Source organism: Prinia subflava, chromosome Z (genome assembly GCF_021018805.1).
Source record: "Prinia subflava isolate CZ2003 ecotype Zambia chromosome Z, Cam_Psub_1.2, whole genome shotgun sequence".
NCBI lineage: Eukaryota > Metazoa > Chordata > Aves > Passeriformes > Cisticolidae > Prinia > Prinia subflava.
The window spans coordinates 8,455,779-8,481,465 of record NC_086283.1 but is presented as its reverse complement, the minus strand read 5'-3'; the positions used below and the strand labels follow the sequence as shown (position 1 = coordinate 8,481,465).

General features: G+C 41.0%; 1 protein-coding gene across 1 annotated transcript in view; it reads left to right on the top strand.

Moving 5' to 3' along the window:
• ARHGEF38 (Rho guanine nucleotide exchange factor 38) overlaps nt 1–25,559 on the top strand; it is a 43,500-nt gene extending 17,941 nt beyond the window's left edge. The window contains exons 4-14 of the mRNA XM_063421419.1: nt 311–458; nt 3,443–3,460; nt 7,562–7,761; nt 8,264–8,397; nt 10,056–10,160; nt 11,320–11,442; nt 13,915–14,235; nt 16,000–16,140; nt 17,293–17,491; nt 17,669–17,892; nt 19,415–25,559. Coding sequence (XP_063277489.1) covers nt 311–458; nt 3,443–3,460; nt 7,562–7,761; nt 8,264–8,397; nt 10,056–10,160; nt 11,320–11,442; nt 13,915–14,235; nt 16,000–16,140; nt 17,293–17,491; nt 17,669–17,892; nt 19,415–19,600 — 1,799 coding nt within the window. The 3' untranslated portion in view covers nt 19,601–25,559. The remainder of the gene's footprint in view (nt 1–310; nt 459–3,442; nt 3,461–7,561; nt 7,762–8,263; nt 8,398–10,055; nt 10,161–11,319; nt 11,443–13,914; nt 14,236–15,999; nt 16,141–17,292; nt 17,492–17,668; nt 17,893–19,414) is intronic.
• The last annotated feature ends 128 nt before the right edge of the window (nt 25,560–25,687 follow it).

The window sequence follows — 25,687 nt, the reverse complement described above, 5'->3', positions numbered from 1 at the left end:
GAAGGGGCATTAATCTGGGGCAGTGAATTAGGAGGTGGTGTTTGAAGGGGTGTGAGGTATAGAGATTTCATGCTTTTCCCCTGAGGGAATTTTTGTGCATTAACACTGATATAATGGTGCCTGGCTATGACAAAGATGAGCGGCTGAGAAATACATGTAATAAATAATGCACATAAACACGCAAGATCATTTCTAAGGGAAGTAAAGTGGAAGCCAGCCTTTCTAGCTCATGGCTAATGTGGTGGAATAATAAAACTCCTTCTGAGATGCTGTTGTCTGACTTGACACGCTTTGTTTTTCTCCTTAACAGGGGAAGTGTTCTTGCAGATTAAAGGCCCACTAGAAGACACATATAAAATCTATTGCTATCACCATGATGATGCACACACCATGCTGGAATACTATGAAAAGGATGAAGAACTGAAGCAGCATTTAAGAGACTGTGTACAGTCCTTAAAGTAAGGTCTTTTCAAATGATGATTTTCGTTCATAGTCAGTTGCCTGGCAGGGAACATTTTAAATGGATGTAGATGAAAGATCCCCTGTAAATCTGGAGTTTTATATGGCTTGCTGGGAGCTCTGGCTTATGCTGCTTTCATGAAAAGATGACAAGCCAGGGGCCATGATTAGATTTCTTTCTCTCTAAGATGGCCTAAAATAGCACAAGAAAGGTTGGTCTTTTGCTCTTTCCTTAGTTTCAGTGCCCCATACTGGGAAAAAAAAAAAAAAAAAAAAAAAAAAAAAAAAAAAAAAAAAAAAAAAAAAGCGCGCTGCATCATATTATGGGCTATTGGGAACACCTTTTCCAGCTCCCAGGAAACTTGCTGCCCCCTGTCTTCAATAAGTCTGCTCCTTGAATTGCAATAGCCTATTATGGAGCTACTCAAGTGCACTGGCAGTTCCAGGCTGCTGCTACAAGGCCCCAGGATCTGGAGCCGCTGTGCAGTTCCCAACTCCTCCCGATGGGGGTATCTGAGAGGAAATGGTGGTGGAGCAAGCTGCCAGTTCCCACCAGAGGGAGGTGCGTTGTGCCACTGGTTCCAACGGCAGCACCTTGGGAAAATGTGTAGAGAACTGGGGATGTTGCCAAATAACAGATCCATCTGTCCTCCAACACAGCTTCCTCCTGCAGCTAGTGGCAGAGCTCATCCACTTCATGGAGAGTTCTTCTCTTCCCACCCATAAATCCCCTTGCCCCTTACTTTCCTGAAAGCATCACACAGAGCTGTCAGGAGGGAACATGCCACAGACTCAGACCAGAGGTCTGTCTCCAGCTCCAGGAAAGGCCCATGCTGCACACTTGTAGGAGAGATGTAAAGCTGTCACAAATAAAAGAGTATTCATCAGCAACAGATATTTCAACCACACCCTAATTTGTGATTGGTCTGCAGAGATCTGTTAATACTTAGAAGATGGGAAATATGTCCAAATGAAATCTATAAAGAGTGGTGAGGGAAAATATTAAAAATATTAAAAGAGGAATATTTGCTTTGAAGACAGGTTATGTTGAAAATGAAGTTTATCTTGTGCAATGTGTCTGGTTGTTAAATATATAACAAAGTATATGTGCAGGGTTCTCAAATTTTATCTACCCTGGAAAATGAAAGAAATAAATTTTCATGTAAACTTAGGCCTTCAGGCTAATGGATGGCCAGGTTTTACCCTAAGTGGGTGTTTTAGTGCTGATGCTTACAATAATCTTTCTTGACTAATCAAGAGAAGCCCCTACTGTCATTTGTTTATCTGTGCTGCTGAGGCAAGGGGACATGGAAGGAAATAAAGATAAAAAATTACATCCATGTACATCCTAGGGTGGGTGTTGCCACTTGAATTCCAGAGCCAGCAAGAGATGCTCCTGTTCCAAAATCACAGCTGGGCTTTGTGAAGAGAAAGGATATTTTGTGCTAAGCCACTCTAGCCTTTGCTAGCAGGAAGTGACAAGGAGTTCCTTACAATGAAGCCTTGTTTTGTCTTATTCTTTCCTGATTAGCCTTTAAACAGGAACCGGCAATAAAAGCACTGGTGTGTGTATATTATGTTGTGATTTTTCCCAGTGCTAAAGATTGCAGTCAATTCAACTATTAAGACCTGAAAGTGCATGCTGAGATTCAGAACTGTGGTCATCTAAAACTGTTGGTACTCATTGGAGAATATTTGCCCTAGGAAGAAAACTATGCAGGTTTGTTACCAAAACAAGGCTGTTTTCCATTGTGAGACATAACAAATGTGGGGGCTGGTGCCGACTATCTTTGAAAAATGTTTACTTGTTAAATATTTTTCTTTTCTCTTGGAAAGAATATTGTTCCACTTTAAAAAATCTTAAATGAGCTGACATTAGTATGGGCTTCAGTTTCTCCTGGGAGTAATATCTGAAATATGTGAAAAACCTGTTCTATATCAGGAGCAATTTGAGAGTGGCACTCTACACATCTGTACAGACAAATCAGATTTAATTAGCTAGGTTAATTTTGACTGAAGAGGAAAAAATCTATCCCAAAATGTAGGTGTCTGCATTGGAGACGTGCAAATCCAATTTCTGTAGAGTCCCTTGTTTCAGCAGCAATTATGCAAACTGTTTGCTAGCCTAGCCAAAGAAATGCAGCTGGTAAAAATGAAAGGATGCTGGCAACTACCTGTTCAGCTTTCAGCCTGAAGTAGCTCGGTCAACTACTACAGGGAGAGAGGGACGTCCTAAGCACACAAAATGTTGACAGTGCAGAAGCAATGAAAGCAGCAGCTTCCAGATGCTCAGCTAGGCACTGGTGGGCCAGGAGGTAAGAGTGCAGGCAGTCAAAAAACTGTGGCTGAGGATGTGACGTCAGGAAAGCCTGATACAGAGATGGAAACGTTTGGTTTTCTTGCATTTGAGTGTATTCATACCATAAGAAAACATTCTATGCACATGTTTGCAAACTACAGTTTTCAAGTCCTTGATGCATCAGCACCATCCTACTCCAGAGAGGTTTCAGTTGATGTGTAGTCTACAAAAAACTTCACAGCTTCATTGACTCTATACACTAAAAGGCTGAAATGTATTATTTTTCTTCTAAAAATACATTTCTGTTTAAAGAGAGTAGACAGAAATGTATGTAAAGTGTAAGAATGACGTTTAGTTTTACTTTTTGTATTAATGTTAGCAGAGTGATCCAAACTTCCTTCTCTAACAATGCGAGGACAAGGCTGGGTCTCACAGCCAAAGCCACGTTTCTGACAGTCTTTTCTCATTTGGGGCTGTCCATTCAAAAAGTTATAGGGTCAGATTCACCAGTGCCCTTTGGCTGTTTTGTGCAGTTCTGCTGACACATAGCAGCCATAAACCTAAGTTAAGTGGCCCTAAGTCAGGGCTACTCTGTGTCACTGAAGTGTATCTGAGAATCTCCTGATCGGTATAAATCCTCTTAGGAGGAATCTAATGCATGCTTTGTTTTCTTCTGTTTTGCAGAAAGAGATACGAAGAAGAGTAAGTACTATTTTTTTACATATAAAATAATCTTTAAAATATCCTTAATTTATCTTTAGTATGTTTACAGCTATAGAGGTGGAGTTTTTAAGCCTTTTATGTCAGTATAACCTGGAGAATTTTCCAGGACATACACAGAATGCTCTGAGGTTTGCAAGAGTGTTTGTCAACAGCATAATATCAGTCTTTGAAATCCAATTTCCTGCTACAATTCAGGCAGGCCTTCATGTAAAGCTATTTCTAAGCTTACAACTTCTTCAGTAGCCCTATATGAGAAGCCCACCTTTGCATCTTCCCCCAATGGTGGCTGGAAGAACATCAGAAAAGAATATGCTCATTGCAACTTAGTCAGAAAACTCCCCCGGCCACTGATGAGTTGTGGTTAAGGGACTTCTGTGCCAAATGTGACATCTTTGAAAAGTTGTAAAGGAGAATATATCACAGCTGCAGTTTCTGGGCATCCAGCTGGTTGGGTTCATTGAAATGCAGCACTGCCTGTAGTTACCTGCAGCGAGAGGTCAGAGGAGGGGTTGTCTGAACTGAAGAGAAAGATTACAACCCCAGACAAAATGTTAGGAGAAAGGAGGAGCAAGTGTGGTCTATACTGGCAGGACAGGCATAGACCTGTTAAGTCAGAGAATTTGTTAATCAGTCAATCAATTGCATGTTATAACTAGGATCTGCATAAAATACACTTTGAAAAACTTCAAGAGTAGTTGAAACTCTACTTTGGGGGGTTTCAAGCTTTTGTCTGTGATAGGAAATAGTTTTTCTGCACTTTGTTTTGATAAAGGATATTCCTTTGTACTCCTGTGCCACAAGGAGTGGGACTCCAAGAGGTAAAAATATCCAGAGGGTCACAGTATGGTCGTGTGAGACACCAACATATAGAGAAATCACACAAGATTGTCTGTTCCGCCTTGTGTAACCCTAATAGATATGAATGTCTGGTTTCTCCTTCAAACAGTTTTCAGTGGGGTGTAGGAGACAACTCACTTTCTGAGTTTAAGAGGACTCTTACAAAGCTGTTCAGAGTGCGATGAGCAGTTTAGCTGTGGGACCCTTCCTGAGCTTGGCTACCTCACTGGCAGGGCACTCAAGAAGTCCCAGCACCTGCAAATCAGAGGTTGCAGAGCTGCAACTGTCCTTGAGCAGGACTGCACCCAAAAATCGGATTACTGTTGAACTAGAAAATACAGCATAAATCCCCCCAAATCGTCTGTGATGTTGCTGCTCCCAGACTGCTTTTCATTCAAGCATGATCAAGAAAACAATTACGTAAATACCAGACAGTGCTGCCCTTTGCTAGCAGCTCAATAGGTTAAATTCTGCTTGGCTTAACAACTGTGCGGCCTCAGTGAATTCCCTGGGTTTGCCTGAGAGACTTATGGCACAGTGAATTATTTGCCCTGCATGTCTTGTACAAAAATAAAGCCATGCATAGTAGACCATGAAGCCCAAGATTCTGAGTCCTGCTACAGCCTGGTTCCTGCACACCATTTCAGAACTGGCAGCTGCATAGCACCCCAGCCTCAGCCCGGCTGCACCACACTGGCTGTCATGTTTGCCACTGGACAAAGCTGCTTTGTAGTGAGAACAAATGAAACTAAATCCTGCCCCACCTGCCTTTGTGTAGCTCACCTCCACAGGCTTTTTAAACCAGTGGGAATGTGTCTGTATCAGTGACTTTTTTTTATTGGGAGGCAGGAGGGAGGCTATGCAGTGAAGCTCACTGCAGTTTGCCAGCTGCATGTAGTGCAGTACTATGCACTACATATATATTAGTATTATATTATAATACTATATACTACATATATATTAGTAATATATTATAATATATACATATATATTAGTAGTGCACTACACGCACTACTAATAATTTGCTGTGAGATTAGTGCAGTTACATGTGACTTAGAACACTTGCTAAAGTCAAAATAATATGTGGGGAAGGCTGAAGTAGCATCACAAATGAATTACCAACTTAATTTCCTGCACAATAGATGTCACAAGGTGTTACTCTCCTGCTTGAGTCTTTGTGGCAAGGCCACGTCCTGCCCAGCGCCGGTGGGTCCTAACAGGATGCATTGCAAATGGGACTCTCCAGGGAGAGTGGCTATCTCAGCTAATCTTGCTGGGGAGAATTAGATGAGTCGAACTTTGTGGCATTTAGTGCCCCAGGGAGTCATTATCTTATAACGAACCTGCTATCTCTCACACCATATTGCAAGACTGTGTCATGCAGATACCAAACAGAGGGCTGTTTATCACTTGGGCAGCTGTCCAAAGTGCAACTATATAAAGAGAAGACACTTTAAGATTTTTCCATTCATGAGGCAGCTTTTATAGATTTGCATTCATAGGGCTTTTCAGAGAAAACAATAACAATTTAAGATTTTTTTTTTCATTATTGCTGCCAGAAGCTGAAAGAAGGAAAAACAGCTCTCTTTTTAATGTAAGATACAGGGGAAATGAGGGGAATTGAAATGATGAGAAGGTTTCGGGACATGAAGAAGCCTTAAAAGGCATCTACTGTTAATTTTTTTTTCATGCAGAACTTTTTTACAGATAATGGCTGTTTGAAAGAGATGTTTTAAATATGCAGATGTCTCTTCTCAAAGGCATTCAAATTGTTAGTTAATTAGTCAGCAAGTAAGGATTGTCTCTTTTACTTTTTACACATACAAAAGTAAGAATGAAGGGGTTTTTTTTCTTTTACTCTTTCTGTTGCACAAAACAATAGATGTCAGCCTGCAAAACCATGTGGCTGTTCCCTATTTTTTGCACTTTCCTTCTACATTGTGTTATTTCATCTTTCCACATGCAGAAATCCTTCTTTGTCTACCCTTAACTCTTGCATAGTTAATGTCAGAAAATCTTTTCTGCTCCAAAAGAGCCTTTTTGGGCACACACATGGAAAGCTTGCTCTGCATTACTGCCTTCCACACTGTTACCAGCAGCTCATGTGTAGTTTCAGTGGGGAGGTGCCAGGTAACTGGTGCTGGAGCTGTGCCTGGTTTGCTGAGGAGTGTGCTGTCATGAGGGGAGGCCGTGGACATGTCTGTCCTGCTGCTGGAACCTCAGCAGTGACTGGCCCTGGTCTTGGCCACCGGGTGTTGGCTGTTCTGGGGAGACACCATGTTACTGCCAGCCACACAGAAAGCAATGAATGCACATGTGGTTCAGTCCTGTCCTCTTTCCTTCGAGGCTGTTGTGACAGCCTACAAACTGCACAGCCCCTCCCATTCCAGCCTGGGGAGTGTAAGCAAAGGCTTTTGTCTGGAGAAGGGCTGGAGCTCAGTTCAGCAGGCTGGGGCCCAAGAGCTCAGGGGGGCCTTCATGGCCTGAGCCACGTGAATGCCTGGGGATGCTGCTCTGCTGTCCCTGCCCAGCCAGTGGGGATTGAGCCTAGAGCCACAGAGCACCCCTGTGCCCATGCTGGAAGCTAAGGCTGTCCTACTCTCATCCTTCTGCCACCTTGGCCGGTTGCCTGCTTTGCCTTTATGTAAAGGAGCCTTCCAGCAGGTTGGATCAAGCCTGTGTGAATATCCTGTATGCTCAACATTTCCCCAGGCCAGATTTGGTACCCTTTGGAAGCATCAGTAGAAGTAACTGACTGGCAGCCAGCAGAGAAAAACCACAGGTGAAAGGCAGTAAAGCTTAAGGGTCACTGTGCCAAGTCAGGCATGCTGTGAGAAGGGATGCACTGTGAACAGGCATCCAATTACTCACAGCATGGAGATGTTGCAATTTTAAGCCTGAGGGCCCAGAGCAGGATGTAACAACCCTGCTTACATGCATTTCTCAAACTTCCTGTTATTTGTTCTTCCACCTACATCTCCCTTCCTGGGTGTTGTGATGTGTAAGTTATACCACATGCACCTTTAAACTGAGTGGGACAGTTTCAGAGCTAATGCCTAAGCAAAGTTCTGAAAACAGAAAATTCAGAGACCTGGGGTGTGTTTCTCACTGAGGGGGCGACAGGAGGGTTTCATTTACAACACCCCTGTTCCCTCACAGATGTAGCATATTTTTTGACTTGAGTGGTAATTGCAGTTCAAAGAATTTCTAATTTTGTGATGATTATTTTTGTGTAAATTACAGAGGAAAGCCAAATTTAATGGACCTGGGATCCCTGTTGATCAAACCAGTGCAACGGCTGATGAAATATCCCTTGTTACTCCAGGAGCTCTTGAACTCAACTCCTATTTCTCACCCTGACCACGAGGTGCTACAAGATGCCCTTTTTGCTATGAAAAACATTAATGTGAACATCAATGAACTTAAAAGGAGGAAAGATTTAGGTAAGAAAAGAACACAGCAAATTTTGTCTTTGTAGGTTTGCGCTGGCCATTACAAGACATGTTTCAGCTCCAGATATTTCACTACATCAGTTTTGGCTGCTGCTACCCAAGTTGCATAACACACTGAGTTTCAAGAGGGTAACAGTGTCTTAATGTCCCTTGTCGTCAGCCAACTATCTTACCTGACTGGTAATTCCAGTATGAAAACAGGGAAAGTATTCATGTGATAGTGTCTGTAATGCAGTTGCAAACATTCATAATAATTAAGATTATGCAGTAGTAGCAACATTTTTTTTTGACTTGCCAGATCGAAGCCCTAACTTTACTCTTCCCAAGGTTAGTGTTGATAATGTGGTTTTCATCTTCTTGAGCATTTTCACACAAGATTACAGCAAATGGCATCAAAGTATCTGCTCTCAAATGGTTTCATATTTGTGTGCCTATCCCTGTGAAAAGTCCTGTGAATACAGACTACTGATGTAATGAAATTCTCTGTCTGCAGTGCTGAAGTATAGGAAGAATGATGATGATGAAACCCTTAAAGAAAAGTTTTCCCGACTGAATATTCACTCCATTAGCAAGAAATCCAAGAGGGTCACCAGCCATCTGAAAATACTGACGAGGGGAGAACCTCAGGTACTTACTCATCCTGCAGCCAGCTTCAGTTCTGCTTTTGCATGGGGTGTTTTTCAAAACATGTTGGAAATGGAGTTTGTGGTGCTGCTTTTTTTTCCTGCCTAATTCATAAAGTCATTTTCTGACTGTCACAGAAGACAGGAAAGATCTTTGTGATTGAAATAGAAGATAATGTAATGTGTTCTCCACCTTTTCCTTTTTTACACAAGAGTTTCTCAAACTTCTGGTCTTCAGCAGAGAGGAAGTGAGTGGTGGTTTTGTGAACCTCAGCCTGAGGTCAGCATTTTGCAGATACCCTGGCAATAATTATTGTTAGGGCTGAGAACATGTTCAGTCCATCTTGCTCATGTTGTAGCATTAAGGTTTGGAATCCACCAAGGAAGATGAGCAATGTCTCTAATTAGGAAAGGCCACAGGATTTGCCTCTACATGTGCAAGACCTGGAACCATCAAAACTACAGAGACAAAGAACCCTGTGATGAGTCTGATGGGTGATGGGCTGCCAAAAGTAAAATGCTCCTTCATAATTTCAAAGTTGTAATTCAAAACCTAGCAGGATAAACATTTTCAGGAAAGCCTAAACCGAAATCTCAAAGAAAATCGATTAAAAATGACCTTGAAAGTGATATCCATTGCAGCTCACTGCATGAGGTGGCTGATTACACAAGGTCACTTGCCCTTCCAGATGTGATTTTACAAGACACATGCCATTTTTCCCTGGTTTGTTTTTTATCAGTGTTTCCCCTCTTTCTCTGATCCAAACCACCCACATATATTTTTTTCTGTTCATTTATTTATACGGTGGAAATTTTTGTATTCAGAATGTGAGAGACATCAGCAAGGCTATAAAATCAGAGGAAAAGGGAATTAAATTTGATAAGGAGGATATATGATTTTTCTTTCTTTCTCTCTCTCTCTCTCTCTCTCTCTTTTTTTTAAACTTTAGAAACTTCTGGTTTATGTCTTTTTGGGTTTGTTTCTAATTAAGCTTAAAACTTTCAAGGATCATTTTAGTATCAGAATGCATCCAGTAGAGATTCAGCCATCTCTCCTGCTTAATTAAACTGAGAAAGTTCCCAACTCACGTCTTGAAACACGCTGAGGCTCTCACGGCAAAAACACTAAGACGTGACTCGAGATTTCTGGAGGCCCTGCAGGAAGAGACGGACAGAAATGACCGCGTCTCCAGGGTGTTCCCAGACGGCATAAAGAAGTTTCCTGAGGCCATTCCCGGCTGCCGGCGTTTCCAGAGGGAAGGCTGGCACTGCTCTGGGATAACAGCTCCATCTACAGCCGGCCTGCGGGAGAGCGCCCCGGGCGCGAAGTATCCCGCACATCCCGCCTTTCCCCCCGCCTTTTCCCCCCGCCTTCCCTGCGCGGCAGCACGCAGGGAAGGGAAGCCTTTTGTCGGCACACGCCGGTGGGCTTGTAGCGAAGCGACTCCCTGCTTCTACAAGGATTAAAAATTAGATTCTCTGCTGCGTTGCCCAGAGGTTTTGACTTTTCTTGAATTAGAGCTGGAGCTTCGGAGAATTAAGGGTTGATCTGTTTTCAAAGGGAGGAGTTCAGAGATTTTTCCGGCAGCTGTCTGGGTGTTTTTCTTTTATTAGCCAGGCTCTTTGGGGCTGCCAAAATGACCATGCAAATATCTATTTTAGGTGAAAGATCAAACTTTTAATAAGGAAGAAAAGTTGTTTCAAAGTCTAGAGAAGACTGTGAAATTGTGTGTGAAAAACATTTCGCTCTGTTTGCAACATCTCCAGGTGGGTACAGGCCTTTTTGCAATCTGTGGTCACAAACCCTGTCCATAACCAGTTTGACACACATTTCTGCCACAGGTTGAGCAACACCAAATTATTTATAAGCAGGGCTGTCTTCATCAGAATATCAAATAAATAAGCTGTGCTGCCACTGCATTACCATGGCAAGGAAGTTTTGAAGCCCACACTTCCGCGATTTTCCTCTGACAGAAGCAGGTTCTTTGGAGACCCACAGATGCAGAGAGGAAGGTGCTGTCTGGTGGCACAGAATCTCTGTGACTTTGAATCTCTGTGTGAAGCTGTCACCCCCATCTGCTGCAGTGGAGGACCAACTGCTTCTCATTAAACTTTGGAGAACTGAGCTGCAGCCACATGAATTAAAACATCCTAAAATACATATTCTGGATGGAAGGACTCCTTCCCTTATCCTATGTTTAGGTTGTGTTGAGGGCTAGCATTAGATGTACAGAGTGCTTGAGTTCTCTAAAATGCCTTTGCTTCATTCCTCCTCTCCAGAGATGAAGGTTGGCTTGTGATTTATCAACCTGTCCCTCCCATGGACTACTTGCCAGCCTTGTAGGTGGCATGAGGCCTGGAAAAGTATAAGTGTGCCCTAACCAGGCAGGGACATTGTTTGACAGTCAAGATCAGTAACCAGCTGGCTGGGGCTTATCACAAACACACCTTCTTTGGTTCTGCAGACAGGGAAAGGCCAGGGAGATCAGCTAACGAGGGCTTTTGCCTGGAATGGTGCTGACAGCTCCTTATCCAAATGGATCCGCACTTCATTAAGATTTAAATTCGGAGTAACTGAAATACACCACTGTAGTCCTATTTAATCCCCCAAATGAGATTGGTAAGCTGTCTTCTTGCTGAGGAGTAGCTGACTTCCAGTGGGATATTCATTAGTTTAGGGCATAGTTCTTCAGTTGAACATTAACAGCTTGATTCTTAAGTAGTTTTCATTGAAAATAGACAAAGCACAGGAAAATATTATCACAGTAAACAACCTCACAATGACTGGAAACTGCACAGCAGCTGCACAGGTGTCAGAGATGGAAAACATTTCTGATTCCATCAGTATTGCAATAGCTGCATGAGTGAATGTAGCATATTAAAAGAGATTGTAATAGTTTCATCTTCCTACCATCTTTTCATTTAGGATTCTTTACATCTGGCTGCCCAAAATATAATTGGGTTTCAGGAAATCCTGCAAGATAAAGATGACAAAGTCAATGACTGTTCAGAAGAACAGACCAACACTGCAAATCTGTGTGAAGACTTTGTAAGTTAATGCAATGTCCAGTGTTACACAGCTATCTGTATGTCTGAGAAAACAACTGTATGTGAGGAAGACTAGGACAGAGAAGAGAAGAGAAAAAAAAAAGGCTTAGGAATCTCTTGGGAAAGATAAGTGGGGGGGTTTGGTTGAATTTCTGCAAGAACTAAGATAAAATACAATATAAATACATTGTGTTTTCCTTAGAACTGAAGAAAACTTGTCAAGCTAAATTCCTGGGTTTATACTAAAATTGTTGTGTTAAATTTGTATCACCTGAACAATCCTGTATTTGTGTCATCTGAACTTCAGAAAAGAGCAGCATATTGTTGTCTTGCTAGTTTTGTTACCAGTACTTGCAGTTTGAGTGACTTTTGTGATTGATATTATGCTTATGTACTGTTAGATCCTGGAATCACAGATCTGTAAAAATCTCAGATTTATTAACTGGAAAAAGGCCTCGGAATATCAAGTCCAGATATTAATATAGTGCTGTCAAATCCTTCATATAGGGAAACCTTGAAAAATCCAAATATAGCCCATAGTAATTAATAAAGCAATTTTAAAAATTGTAATAGTTTTTCAAGTAGTCTTCTGCTTTCAGAATTAAAATGAACTCTAATGCCTGGCTCTAATAAGCTACTTAAATGTCTCTTCAAAATGGGACATGCTGCTTCTTTAAACAGCTGCTCAAGCTGGAAAAATTCAGAGGTGGAGATTTCCTTACACTTTCCTAGTTTAGTCCTGACTCAAATATAGCCATTCATTGTCCAAAATACTGAAAGTCTGCCAAGAAACAGAAGGCTCTTTGACAGACTACAACCTCGAGGATAGTGACAGGGAAGAAAGATGATGTATTTCCTTTCCTTTGAAATTCCCACATCTGAAAACTATCTCAAAAATTAATCTCAGTAAGCAAAACAATATTTTCAATGTCTTTACAATGAATGGTTGCATAAAGTGCAAGATATGACCTCTCCATCATTACAGTGGTGAATGTGTCCAATATGGAAGCTGCCCCCATATTCAGAAGCATAAAACAAAAGTAGAAGTAATTCCACAATAGATGAAACAGAAAACTTTTTATGGAAAAAAAATTAACAGCTATTGTTTCATGACCTAGCTACTCTGAAGGTCTATGTAATTAAAAAAACAAAACAAACAAAACCCAAAAAACAACAACTTAATTTTAGTTATTTTAACTGCAGACATTTTTATTAACCATTGCTAATTTATACTTAATATCTGTTTATTTCCGTGACTTGGATGTACAAAATTACAAGGATTGTCTATCCTATGCATACAGATTTTTTTAAAACACCCTTGGCTTGACATTGCACAATGAATAGGTATTCTCACTGAACAACCCATAGGGTTTTCCTGAAAGGTTGTTATCAAGGGAAATCTCAGCAAAGGACTCAGGTTAATAGTTTGGGTTTTTTTCCCTTTGTGCATTTGTCAATAATGTATACCTTCCTCTCTCATTAGATTTTTTGGAAAATTTTCAGGGCAGAAATTCCCAGTAGTCTCTTTTTCAGAAATCAAGTCCAGCAGTTTGGAAGAATTGTTTTCTTAATGCATCAAAAACTGGTTCGCTAAACACAGCCCAGTTCTTCGTGTGGAAATAAAATAGGAGCAGTTTAGCCAGTGTACATCATCTTGGCCTTGGAGAGCAACTCTGTGGCTAAAATGGATCTCTCCTCAACTCTGGTTTGTTTTTGAAAATGCAGAGGCAGCTGATTTTTTATTCTCACTTCCAACCCAACAACTTAACACACACAGAATGTCCAAGATCTTTACTATGATGATGAATTTCACTCACTACAAGCCTGTGCTGTATTTGAACAAATTACTTACAAAAATAAATTTTATTTCATGCAATATTAATCCCTTGAGACAATTAGAGACTAATGGAAAAGTCTGAGGAAGACTGTTTTTTTACCAGGTGTCTAATTTTGTTGATTACTAGATATAAAACCAACAAGCATAGCCTAATTTAATCAAATCAAGTGATTGTTTGTGTTTGCTTAAACAGGAATTGAGTTACAGCTGTTTCCAGGAGAGAAGGAAAAAAATAAAAGCAGCTTTGAGAGAATTCAAGACTGCCGCTTAATAAGATCTCATTGCCTTTAGACTATATATTGGTATGGGCCTTCCAGCTAAGGAAATCCCAGTTTTATCTGACCACTTGACCAGTCCTTGCTGTTTTCCCCCAGTGGCAGCTCCCTAAGGGCAGAAGCTGCATGCTCCAAGGGACCACTGCCATTAGCAGACACTGTAAGCTGAAAATGTGATACTTCTCCCAACACGAAGGAGATCCTAAGTCGTGCTGGACCCTGCTTGGCACTGCTACTGGCAGCAATGCTGTGTGAAGAGTGATTAACAGATTGCCTGATGGCTGCCATCAGGCTCAACCCCTGTGGCATCTGAAGGACTGTGTGAATAAGGTAATGAGTAGGTTTGGTTTATACTTTACAGATGGCTCAGCTGGACAAGCTTGTCTTGACTCCCCTCTCAGCACTGCAAGCCCTGTTTCCAGGCCCTCAGAAGCTCATCCAGAAGCGCTACGACAAGTTGTTGGATTACAACAGCTGCCTTCAGAGGTCAGCTGGAGAAGAGCTGGACCTGGCAAAGAAAGAATATGAGGCTCTAAATGCACAGCTGGTGGAAGAACTTCAGGTATTCAACAGAGCAGCGAAAATGATTGTGTTGAACTGTCTACATTGCTTCATCACCCTCCTCAGGAATATTATGTTTGCGGCACTTCAATCAAACTCTGCTGTTGTGGTGCCTATTCCAGTAAGTACATTAGAAACAGGTGTAGCTGTGCCTTAATTTGTCTTTTTTTTTCATTCTGTATGCTTTGTCTAAAATTATGTCGGACACATTTCTACAAAGCTACACTGATTTGCTGATTTTGTGATTTTTTTTGTTCTGCTGAGCACAGTCAGATTTGGGTTTTTTTCTTTGCAAACTCAAAGATTAAGTTCATAGAATAAAAATGGTTTGGTTGGAAGGGACCTTAAAGACCATCTAGTTCCAATTCCCCTGCCATTAACAGGGAAACCTTCCATTAGACCAAGTTGCTTAAAGCCCCGTGCAACCTGACCTTTAAAGCTTCCAGGGATAAGGAAACCACAGCTTCTTTGCAGAAGTCGTTTCAGTGCCTCACCAGGGTCACAGTAAACTAATGTAAACCTGCCCTTGTTCAGTTTAAAGCCATTCCCCCTCGTCCTGTGACTACATGCCCGTGTAAAATGTCCCTCTCCAGCTTTCCTGTAGGTCCCCTTTATGTACTGAAGGCCACAGTGAGGTCACTCAAGAGTGGGTTTTGAGAAAATTGGGTTCTGAACTTTTCTCAGACCTGGGCTTTTCATGGAGACTGATCCTAATGGAACTGTTCCTGCTGTTGCAGTGACAGTAATGGCAAGAATATTACAACAAAGCAAAAAGAACGCAGCTGCTAGTATTTCTTAGCATGTAGCTTGACTAGCCCAGAAAATACACGAAACTCTAAGAAAGTACATGAACACCTCCTTTGCTGCTAGAACTGCAGATCCACAGATGACTGCAAAAGAGAAACAAGTTAGGAGATTTGATGAAATAATTTTTATGAAAATCAAGTTGCTTTGAACCCCAAATATGATGCAGAAGCTCCTGCAGATATCTCTTGGCAGTAATGAATATCCTTGCCTGGAGGACCTGAACCGCTGAGAAACAGGGCTGCAACAATGCCTTCCACACATACAAATACACTCACCTGAACAGAAGCAAGGCTGCTTGGGAAACACACTCTAGTAAGGCAATTCTGGAGTATTCCTAACCATCAAGGCTGGAACAGAGCATAGTAAGGGGCAGCTGAAGAATTAAGCAAACGAGGTCAGGATCAAAACATAGAGCTATGGTGTTTAATGGGAAAATGAAGGCTTTTTCCACATGAAGAAATGTTATCCCTGTAATTTGTTGTTTTCATGTCTTGAAAGCTGTTGTATTGGGCATCATTTTCTGTGAGGGTCTGGCTACAAAATTACCTTATTTTTCTTTTTTTCCTGTTTACATCAGCAAATGCATTTGGTATTAGGCATAGATGAAAAGCACTTATCCAGTGCCACAGAGAGAGACTCAGTTACCCAACAATTTTTAACCTGTTGGCAGCTCTCAGTTGCACAGACACACAGCTGTGGGGTAAACTACTCCAAGGCTTGCAGCACATTGGCCACTCTGATTGCTGCTTATATGCCCATTTGCATCTGAAAGCAGGTGGCTCAGTAGCATAAATGCAAAGCTCTTCATTTTTATCACCATTTAGAATATTTTTAATGATTTAACTTCAATTGCTATGTCTTTTAAATGTAATAGCATCTATTAGAAACTTTCTTTAAGCAAGGACCTTTCTTCTCTTTACATGTCATACATGTAGAGAGTGCACTGCTTATGGGCTCTACTGAAAATAGGCATAACTTGTCAGATTTCCTGACTCCTAGCATTCAACCAATTAAATCTGCTCTCTCCAATCTCCCTACCATTTTGTACATGAGATCTAACCCACATTTGTGTTTGCAGCTGTCCTCCTCAAGCATCTGTGAAGTGCAAAATCAATTGATAGAGGAGGTTCACAAGCTGAATTTTGTAAAAGAAAACAGCAGTGTAACCTTTATTGAGAGAAAATTGAGCTTGGAAAAAAAGAAACCTGTTCCTTCTCCGGTGAGTACCATACATCCAACTTGTGTATGAAGCATCCTCTTTCAATCACTTTTGAAACAAATCCATCTTTATGCTACCTAAAGGTTTGGGGTTCTTCTCATCTCTGTGGCTCAGAATCAGGTTATTGGAGTGAATTTTTCATTGACCAGTAATTTCTGAAAATATTTCACTTTTTTTCATGTTTATACTGAAAATCCACTTGAAATTTCCTCTGATTGCCCTTAGGCCTTTAAGCACATGGTAAGGCTAAGGTATATGTAAACTTTGGTAACTTCTTTTGTTAAATACTCTTATAGTGCATCTTAGTCTTGTGATTCAGATTTTTTTCCTTGTGCTCAGCTGTGGTTATGTGTACTGGTGTTTACACGTATATGCACAAACATACACACCACAGCAGAAGATTCAGAACGCCCACCATGAAATCTGTGTTCCCAGTCTCATCAGATGTTTCTGGAGGTTTTTAAGAGTTTAGTTTACAGTAAAATAAGGACTTGGGTACACGTTTACAGGAAAAGCAGGGGCAGTTGTAGAATTCCTTTTAGCATCAGTGAAGGCACAGATGCTCTTGCTTCTGTGGTATGTTAAGATCCCACTGATGTGCAGCACTCCCCTCCCTGCCCTCTAACCAAACCCTGAAATGAATATGCTTCCAGCAGTTAATGGCATCTTGCCCTCATTTAGAGAGGTAATTTCACACAAAAAGCAGCCAGTTTGGGTACCACTGACTTTTTTGCCTAATGCCTTATCATGTAAGTTGTTATGTGGTCTTAGCATACCTCAGCCCATTTTTGGATTATGCTTTTTTTGTGATATTACATAGGAATTCAAAGGTCATGGCTGCGGAAAAGGAATTAAGTAGGAGACAGTTCACATACGGAACACCACCTCTCTGAGAGCAGAGGACAGACGAAGAGGTGTTTAATTAGTGAAATTCCTACATTTCTTATAAATCTGCCCTTTATTGCTCACCTGTTAATACAGCAGTGGGACAGGTTCTTCCTGCATATGCAGAGGAGCTTTGGTCCCCGTGTAAGTAACTCCTTAGCCTGTGTGTAGAAACGCTGGGTCAGTTGCCACATGCAGCATACACAGATTTTTATCTGGGAATGGCCCCGGCATTACTGAGGACAAATATGATTTGTTTGTTTCCAGCTGGAGTCCCCACGCCAAACAGAGGACCACAGGTCCAAACTGTTGTCCACGTACAGCACCGAGTCGCTGTACCAGGCTAAGCGCAAGTGCAATGCCGCGCAGGAATTAGATATTGACTTGCATGAGGGAGAGCTGGTGGCTGTTGTGGAGCAAAAGGACCCCTTTGGAAGCACAAGCAGATGGCTTGTTGACACAGGAAGTATGTTCTCTGCACAAATATCCCAATAACAGCTTCCCTTTGGGATACTGATTTCTTTTCATTCCGGCCCCATCTGTTTGCCTCTGTCATACTGACAGCTGCATAAAACAGTTGGTTTTGAAATTATTTTAGCAATGTTTTGCTGTTTATTTTCTGTCTCTTTATTCTGGTTTCTAGTCCTCACAGGGTACGTGTATTCCTCCTTCCTGAGGCCTTACAATCCAGCCAAAGCGCAGAAGGATGTAGCAGAAAATGGCTTTGGTGATGATGATTTTGATGACATCAGCCTCTTCATCTCTTCACGGCCCCCTACTGACAGCAGCTTACCTTTTCACTTCTGTGAAAATCCTGCAATTAATGGCTCAGGGACCAGTGCTCTTCAGGGTATGGATGATCAGCATGTAAGTACGATACGCACTGTGTCTGTCTTCTTGTTGTTCCCATTTAAAACCTAAAATTATACTGTTAGTCATTTAAATGGTTTCCTTTCACACCAGAAAAGAATTGCACCAGTCTGTCAGTGTGACATAGGAATCTGTTATTCTCTGCTCTTAAACAGCTGTTCTCAGGGTTGTTGATTTCCTGAGATTCTCCTTGGGGTTGGTGTTCCCCAAGGTACTAAGGTTCCCCCAGGGTTGCTGTTCCCTGGGAGTTTCCTCTGGGTTGCTGTTCCCAGAGGTAATAAGGTTTTCAGTCTTCTCTTTGCCCTAAGTGTTTCACACCAGAGGTAGAGACGACAAGCTGAGTCCGCCAGTGCACATTTCCAAGGTTGTTTATTCTTCATTATCTCAGTCCTTTTTCAGCTCTGCCAGGCCTCCCTGGCAGGGTACCTTATCTTAGTTCTTTCTCAGCTCTGTGAGGCATCCCCAGCAGAGCAGGACACGCGGCAGACTGGGCGGATCAGAGAGCCCCGCACCTCAAGTATGGTACCCCTGACCCAACCACCGTCCACAACGTACTTTTTATTTACAAAATTGTACCAATACCTACTACCTATACTAACATGTCAGTTCTACTCTAAGCCAATCTCTAAAACCCAACTCAGCACAAGATGGGGGACGAGAACAAGAACAAGGAGGACAGGGGCCACTCCCCAATTCCTCCATCTTGTCTCTTCAGCCCCATATACTAAGAATCCTAATTTCTATATTTATATTCTATAATAAACCATCCACTACTTATTTTAAATTCTTAGGATTTGTGATTCTTCCTGCATGTGAGTGTTCACTCCCATGGACAGGAATCAGAGTCAGTGTCCTCCTGGGATCCGTGTGGGTCTAACTGACCCCCCTGTACAGATCCCAGACCCCCCTGTCTGGTCTCCAAACCCTCCAGGGTGGCCAGAGGGATGTTCTAGACTCCAACAGCTGTGAGGTAGGAAAAGAGAATTGGTTAAACTGTGAATTGCATCCTGTGTCACAGGAAACACACTTGCATTATCCCACGCCATGTATGCCTCAAGGTTCTCATATAGAGCAGGACCCTGCAAAATAGCTCAGCTGGGGGCATGTTTCAACTTACTGCTGACAAGAAAGCTGTGACAAGAGTGATGATCAGCAAGGCACAGAAGTGACCCATGTGCCACATTTGAGTACAGGAGCTTTAGGAAAGGTGATTCTGCATGAGGAAACCTTGCTGGAAATTCTTCATCCAGTCCATGGCCACTTGGTGTGAGCTGAAAACCTTGCCAGTGTTGTAAGGTGATGAGGTCTTGGAGTTTGGTTTGTTCATCATGCAAAACTCCCCAGATGCTTCAATTCTACTTTTTATTTTGGCCCTGTCTATAAATTGCACGCCATGTTGGTTTGTACATGTTATTACCTGTTTTCTGTATACAGAACTGCTACTGACACACAGCTACACAGTAACAAGTGGCTACACTTTTCAGTTCTGATTTTTGTTTATGTGGCTTTCCATTTTCAGATCTTCTATGCTGTTTATGCATTTCAAGCTAGAAGTGATCAAGAACTCAGCCTTCAGGAGTACCAGAGGGTGAGGATACTTCGCTTTTCCGACCTGAGTGGCAATAAGGAATGGTGGTTAGCTGAAGCAAAAGGTCAGAAGGGATATGTACCATCTAATTATCTAGGGAAGATGACATATGCTTAGGAGGGGAAGGGCCTGTTGAGCCAGACTCTCTGAAGCAGACAGAATAATCATCTGTTAGGTTTGCTGCAAGCAAAGCAAGCTCACAAGTGATTGACAGAAACCATGGTATGCAGCGCACAGATGATACTGAGAAACTCCATTTTCCAAAAGCCATCACCTTGTCAAGACCTGAGGGAGGAAACATTTAACAGGAAGAGTGATTCTGATTAACATGCTGAAGAGCTTGCTTTTCTATTACTCCATAATTTTCTCTTTTGTCAAAGTGTCGTACATCAAGATTCAACCTACAAGTACAAATCACAGATGAAATTACATTTTTCTTCCATGATATTTAGCAAATAATATTCAAGATGAAGAGAATTAGCCTTGAAAAAGGACAAATTCAGTCATCAGGGATACTGTAGGCTGAGTTGTTCCAGAACTGTTATCTCAGTGAACACAGACACATCTTAAAACTTGAGCTTTTTTGATTGTCTGTTTTTATCCTCAGCTGCTTTTGAGAAGAACCCTTTTTCTCAATGGGGATTATTGGATTGGGAAAAGAAAAAGGGCTTAAATTTTAAGGAAACTTTTCAACTTAAAACATACCAGGTGTGGTGGTACCAGTGACTAGTCCCAGGGAAGAAGGTATGTTTAGATAAAATGGAAATGCAGGAAGGAAAAGAGGGGACACTAGAAACAGGTACTGTGACATAAAGAAGTAATAATTTTCAATTAATTACACAACTGCTTCATATGGTAGAAACAGTTTGTAGCAATATGGAAGTGCCCCAGGTTTGAAATCCACATGTCTCCACACTAACTGCTTTAGTGCAAGATATGTGTAGTGAAATGAAATTAGTCTTGGGAAATTTATTGTTTAAAAAAAAAAAGGAAAAAAAAAAGTCAAGTGGTGCCTCTAAATGAATATTTAATGCCTCTCTGATTCCTTAAGTCAGATGCAGAGATCATAATATCTAGGGAATAAGTGTCTTTAAGTTCACTGACTGCAGTGATTCCTAGGTCAGGCTGATGCCCTGCACTTAAAATAGACTGAATGGTGACAGCAAACAGAAAACACCTCCTTCTGATTCTCACTGATACCCAAGTGCTCATCACAAGGTATTTCACCACATCAATGCCAAGGTCCCCTAGTGATTAGTGAAGACCTGGTGCAAAAAGGAAACAAAAAAGTGATTATGCCTTCTGCAAATAGTGTCAGTGAAAGTAAACTCTCATCAGGTATTTTCTGTGTTGCATAATTGCTTGTACTGATGATAAAAATGACAACACTGTCAAAAGCAAGGGCAGGGGGGGCAGGTAGTGTTGCTGATCAAGGGTATACAAATACTGTTCTAAAGCTTTTGTCTGAGTTGCTGCTTCCCATAGTTTGAAGAGTCAGCAAAGAAAGGATTAGAAAAGTTAGGGCCATTGCTACACACAATAGTTTCCACTATGCTAAAGAACCTGGTTTGATTTTCTTTAATGTCCTAAATTTTCAGGTTATTTTCATAAAAGGGTAGAAAAATTTGCCAGTCTTGCTCAGAGACTGAATGCAGGGGATCACAGAGATTAAACCTGAAATTTGTGCTGGATTAAATCAGATGATAGAGAAACTTTTAGAGTTCTTGGAGATGGATATCCAGAATCTGGTGTGGGAATCTCTGTGAACTACTGCCATCCAGTGAGCATTATTCTGCCTTATTGTACATCACCTCAGGCACTTAAATCTTGCTGTCCCCATAGCAAGCAAAAAGGATTCTCAACCATTTTATGAATGGATTTAGCTGCTTTTATGGAAAGCTTCACCTTTAGTTAAATGTAATGTGCAGAGGCAGTATCAGCTTGGAAGAATGGACTGAAAGACTCACCCCCACCCTTTTAGTGCTTTGGCTTTTATATTTTGAGATTATGGGGAAGATATACACAAGAAGGTTTTCAGCTCTGTCTTACAATTTAGAATATTTTATTTGGAGATGATCTGTACTTTGCAATAGTTGAAACAGTTTTAGAAATTACTGAATTGTACTTCATAAGCTTAATGCAGTCATGTAAGCACAATGATGAAGTTTTGTATTTCAGACAGCGAAATTAATCAAGGGAAAGAGTCAGAAAAAAAAAAGATTTCTGAAATCTTAGCACTGAGAACTCAGCTTGAGTCACAGGGAGAGCTCCGATTTTGAGTGTTAGGTACATTTCCCATGAAAAATCAGACTCTGTGAAGGTGTCTCAAAGCGTACTCAAATGCTGCTCTCCAAAATATTTGCTAGATATCCTGATCCTGAAGTAACAAGGAATGAAGGATGAATATACTGGAGTAGACCACCTAAATTTCCTTGAATTTCTGGGGCAACCAAGGAACTCCTAGTAGGCCAAATGGAATTCCAGTGTAGGATTAGGATCCGTAATAATTTTTACACTGTGGGAGAATTATATGACTTTATTATAGCCTCATAACTTGAGATCCACTAAAAGTACATAATTAGAAACCCAGGTGGATTGGCTTACTCCATTTCAGAAATTGAATTGTTAGCCATTATCATTTGTATGAATACATCACAAACTTTTATTTTTGTTTAGATGAAGGCAAACAGCAAATGCAGAAAATGAAGAGATGCTCCGTGAATCCAAAGCCTTCCAAATTAAAGAGATTTACAATAATTCATATTAGACTTGCTCAGTTATATTTTTGTTAAGATAGTGCTTAACATACTAGAAACTGAGCTGTGTTAGGGCTCCAGAAATTCCTAAGAATATGCAATGGTTTTGCCACTGGATTTTTTCAATGTGGGGAAGGTTACAGTATTCTAAGAGCTTTCTTATTCTCATTAATGACAAATTTATTTTGATTGAAGCAGGGACAGGCTGCAGTCTACTGGATTGATCTTCCATTTGTTCAAATGTGTGTTTTACTTGAGCTGTTGTCACAATAAATATGTACAACTACTTCTAAGATTGGGTCCACTCAAACTGAAGTGTTTCTCCAGGGAGTATTTTTACCTGTTGCCATTGGTCACCTGGAACCCCAGGAAATGCCCAAGCCAGCACACAGCAGAGTCCTAGGCTCTGACCTCTGGCACCTCTGTGCTTCACCATCTTCCCTTTGGCTGGATGGTGCACGTGATCTTCAAGCAGGGGTTCAGCTTTCCAATGCAAACACAGATTGAAGAATTATTCCTTCTGAATTTTCATCTTTGGAAGCTTCACTGAGTAATTACCTCCCTCAAACACTAAAGTATACTTCTGCTGTCATTTTAAGAGTTTTTTAAAATGAAGATACATGAAGTGGACCTACCACCTGCACTAGGAAACACAGCCATGATAATCCTTGTTCCCACAGATCTGTTACTGTTAATTCCTATTATAATATTGTTTGTTGAGAAATAGTAAAAAAAAAATCTTTTAAATTATTGTAATAATAAAAATCTATTTTTGTAAAGATGTTTCTTCTTATTTATTTTTTAAAACACGATGTTTTTCAGAAGCAAAGAGCTTTATATGTGATCCAAGATTTGCTTGCAAAGTTAGCAGAGGAAATATTTCCCTCAGATAAAATGATGCATTTCTAGGATGCATCCTAGCTAATTGATCAATATATTAGAACTTTTCAAGCACTATCAAAAATACTAAGCAGGTTTAAAAATACACTTCAAGGTTCCAAATGTCAGCATAGCTCTGTTCTTTTCCAGCTGCTCCAGAGATTGTGACTACTATGAGCTGTAGTTGATAAAAGTTTGTAAAGCAGAGCCTTGTGTTAGATCTTTCTTTTTAGACACAGGTGTCACCAGCATCCCCTAGTCCAGCCAGAGGGAGCACTCCTAGAACCAGAGTAACCTATCATTTCACATTATTGACAATATCAGAAGTTGGGCTTCTATGAAAAAACCATCATACTTAAGTGGAAGTAAAATACTACCACACCAATTTCTAAAACATTTCAGAAAAGTCAGGTAGCTATTTTTATAGTAGAATACAGAGCAATTTGGTTTGGGGATAGAAAAATCACAGGACTATTTTCGTTATTTTTACTAATAGGAAGCATGCTTCTCAAATTTCGGACAGGCATTCCTTCTTCCTGCCTTACACTACATTCCTCGATCTGACACACAACTTCAGTCAAACAAGCCTGTAGAACAGACTCCTTTCCTGAAAATACAGTTGTTAATTCCATTCTAACTATAACATCAAAGTAGAAAGCAACTGTTCCCTTCAGTCGTCTCCATTTTTCAGCACAGCCTATCTAACATATTCAAGCTAAACACTTGATTTAAAAGACCTGGTCTGCGCTATAAATCCTTTCTGATATAATACTTCAAAGAATCACAATCCTAACTGACATTTTTATACCAACAGAAGACTTTGTATTTCATTTAGGAGGCTGGGAATGTTGCAGTGGAAGTCTCTTGCTGATGCAAACTGTACCTGTATTGCCGACTTTGCTAATGCACTGCTATCAATAAATGCAGTCAGACTTGGCCTTATTAGAGGGAAAAGCACAGTATCACTTATCTCATTCTGAAGGGAGGGACCCCACAGTCAACCCATGCCAGAATTATAGATTCTGTGTGCCAAGACATTAGGGCACACTTGAATCAGGACTCAGGAGTATTCTACATGGCACTGGCTACCACAATTTGAAAACAAGGATCATTCTTTTTCTGCCTGTGTTCACCCCCCGGTGGTACCTTAAGTAATCAGCACAGTTGAGATGTAAGGTCCTGCACTCTCACAAGCAAAGCTTTATGTATGTTCAGAGACAAGACAGAGACAGCTAGCACATTGAACCATCCTCTGGGAGCAGGTTTTACTACTGGAATGAACATTTCACATAGGAACATCAGCCATTTAAAGGATCTGTCTTCACACTACTTCTTAGTGTAGGCAACAGTCTTCTGATTAACACTTAGGAAAAAAAGAAAAAGACTTCTGTTTGCTAATGGAAGCTGTGACAGTGTCTTTCCTACTATGCTAGCATTAAAAACCCTCTGTGCTGGAAAGGAAGAAGGATGGGCTGATTAAAAAGCAGTAAAAGTTCTGGACTCCTCCTCCTCATGCTGTTATTTTTACATAGCCCTGGAAGCTGCAGGTACTACAAAGATAAAACCTTGCACTTTTTTCCCGCCACAGGAAATAATAGCTAAAAAAATATGCAGATTTTCCAGGCAGCTGAGGCAATCTTGAGTAAATGAAACTACTCCTTTGGCTGTTTAAGGAACTTTAGCCTAAATCTTAATTGTGGAGAAAGGAAATGAGGTATGGGAAATAGCTGCTATGTATCAAGCTTTACACACATTTAAAATACAGGATAATAATACAAAGAAAAACAGTAGCTTTCACCTACTTATGCCAGTCTGTGTGGTGGGTTTATCATGGACAAATGTCAGATGCCCACCCCAGCTGCTCTGTCACTCACTCCCCTCCTCAGCTGGGTGGGGAGGATAGAAAACAAGATGGAAAGGTCATGGGTCAAACAAGGGAAGTGAGAGACCAATCACCAATTATCATGGACAAGACTCGGCCTCGGGAAGATTAATGTGACTTACTACCCATCAAATCAGAGTATGATGAGAAAATAAAACTGGCCATGCAAACCCAATACAGTCCCAAGATGTTTTCATATTTAGAGATGCTCCCCTCATCACAGAAGGAATGGAGGGAAATTGCCATGTGCTGGTCACAGAAAGCAAGACTCAAGGTCATTTTCCAGTGCCCACCTGGAGCCAGTTCTCAGCTGAACACAACCTGGAGCAGCTGGGATGAAGAGAGGGAGCACAAACAGCTCAGGGGTAAGAGTGGAGAGCTGGAGTAACCTGATACTTCTCAAATACAGGATGGTTCCCTACATTTTAGGAAAACTTGAAGACAGTTTTGACTCTATTCTCTCTTTTCAGTTAAGTTTCTCACAGTATAAAACCAAAATAGGCCTATTCAGCAAACAGCCAAACCAAAAATCTCAATTTAAATACACTGTTGTTGAACAGTTAAATTTTGAAATTAGAAGAAAGTATTTTTTCCCTTAACAAGCTTTGTAATATGAGGTAATGAACTCTGCATAATACAGACAGCTTTGAACATCTGAAGCAATTTAAGTATTGGAATACAGGGTGA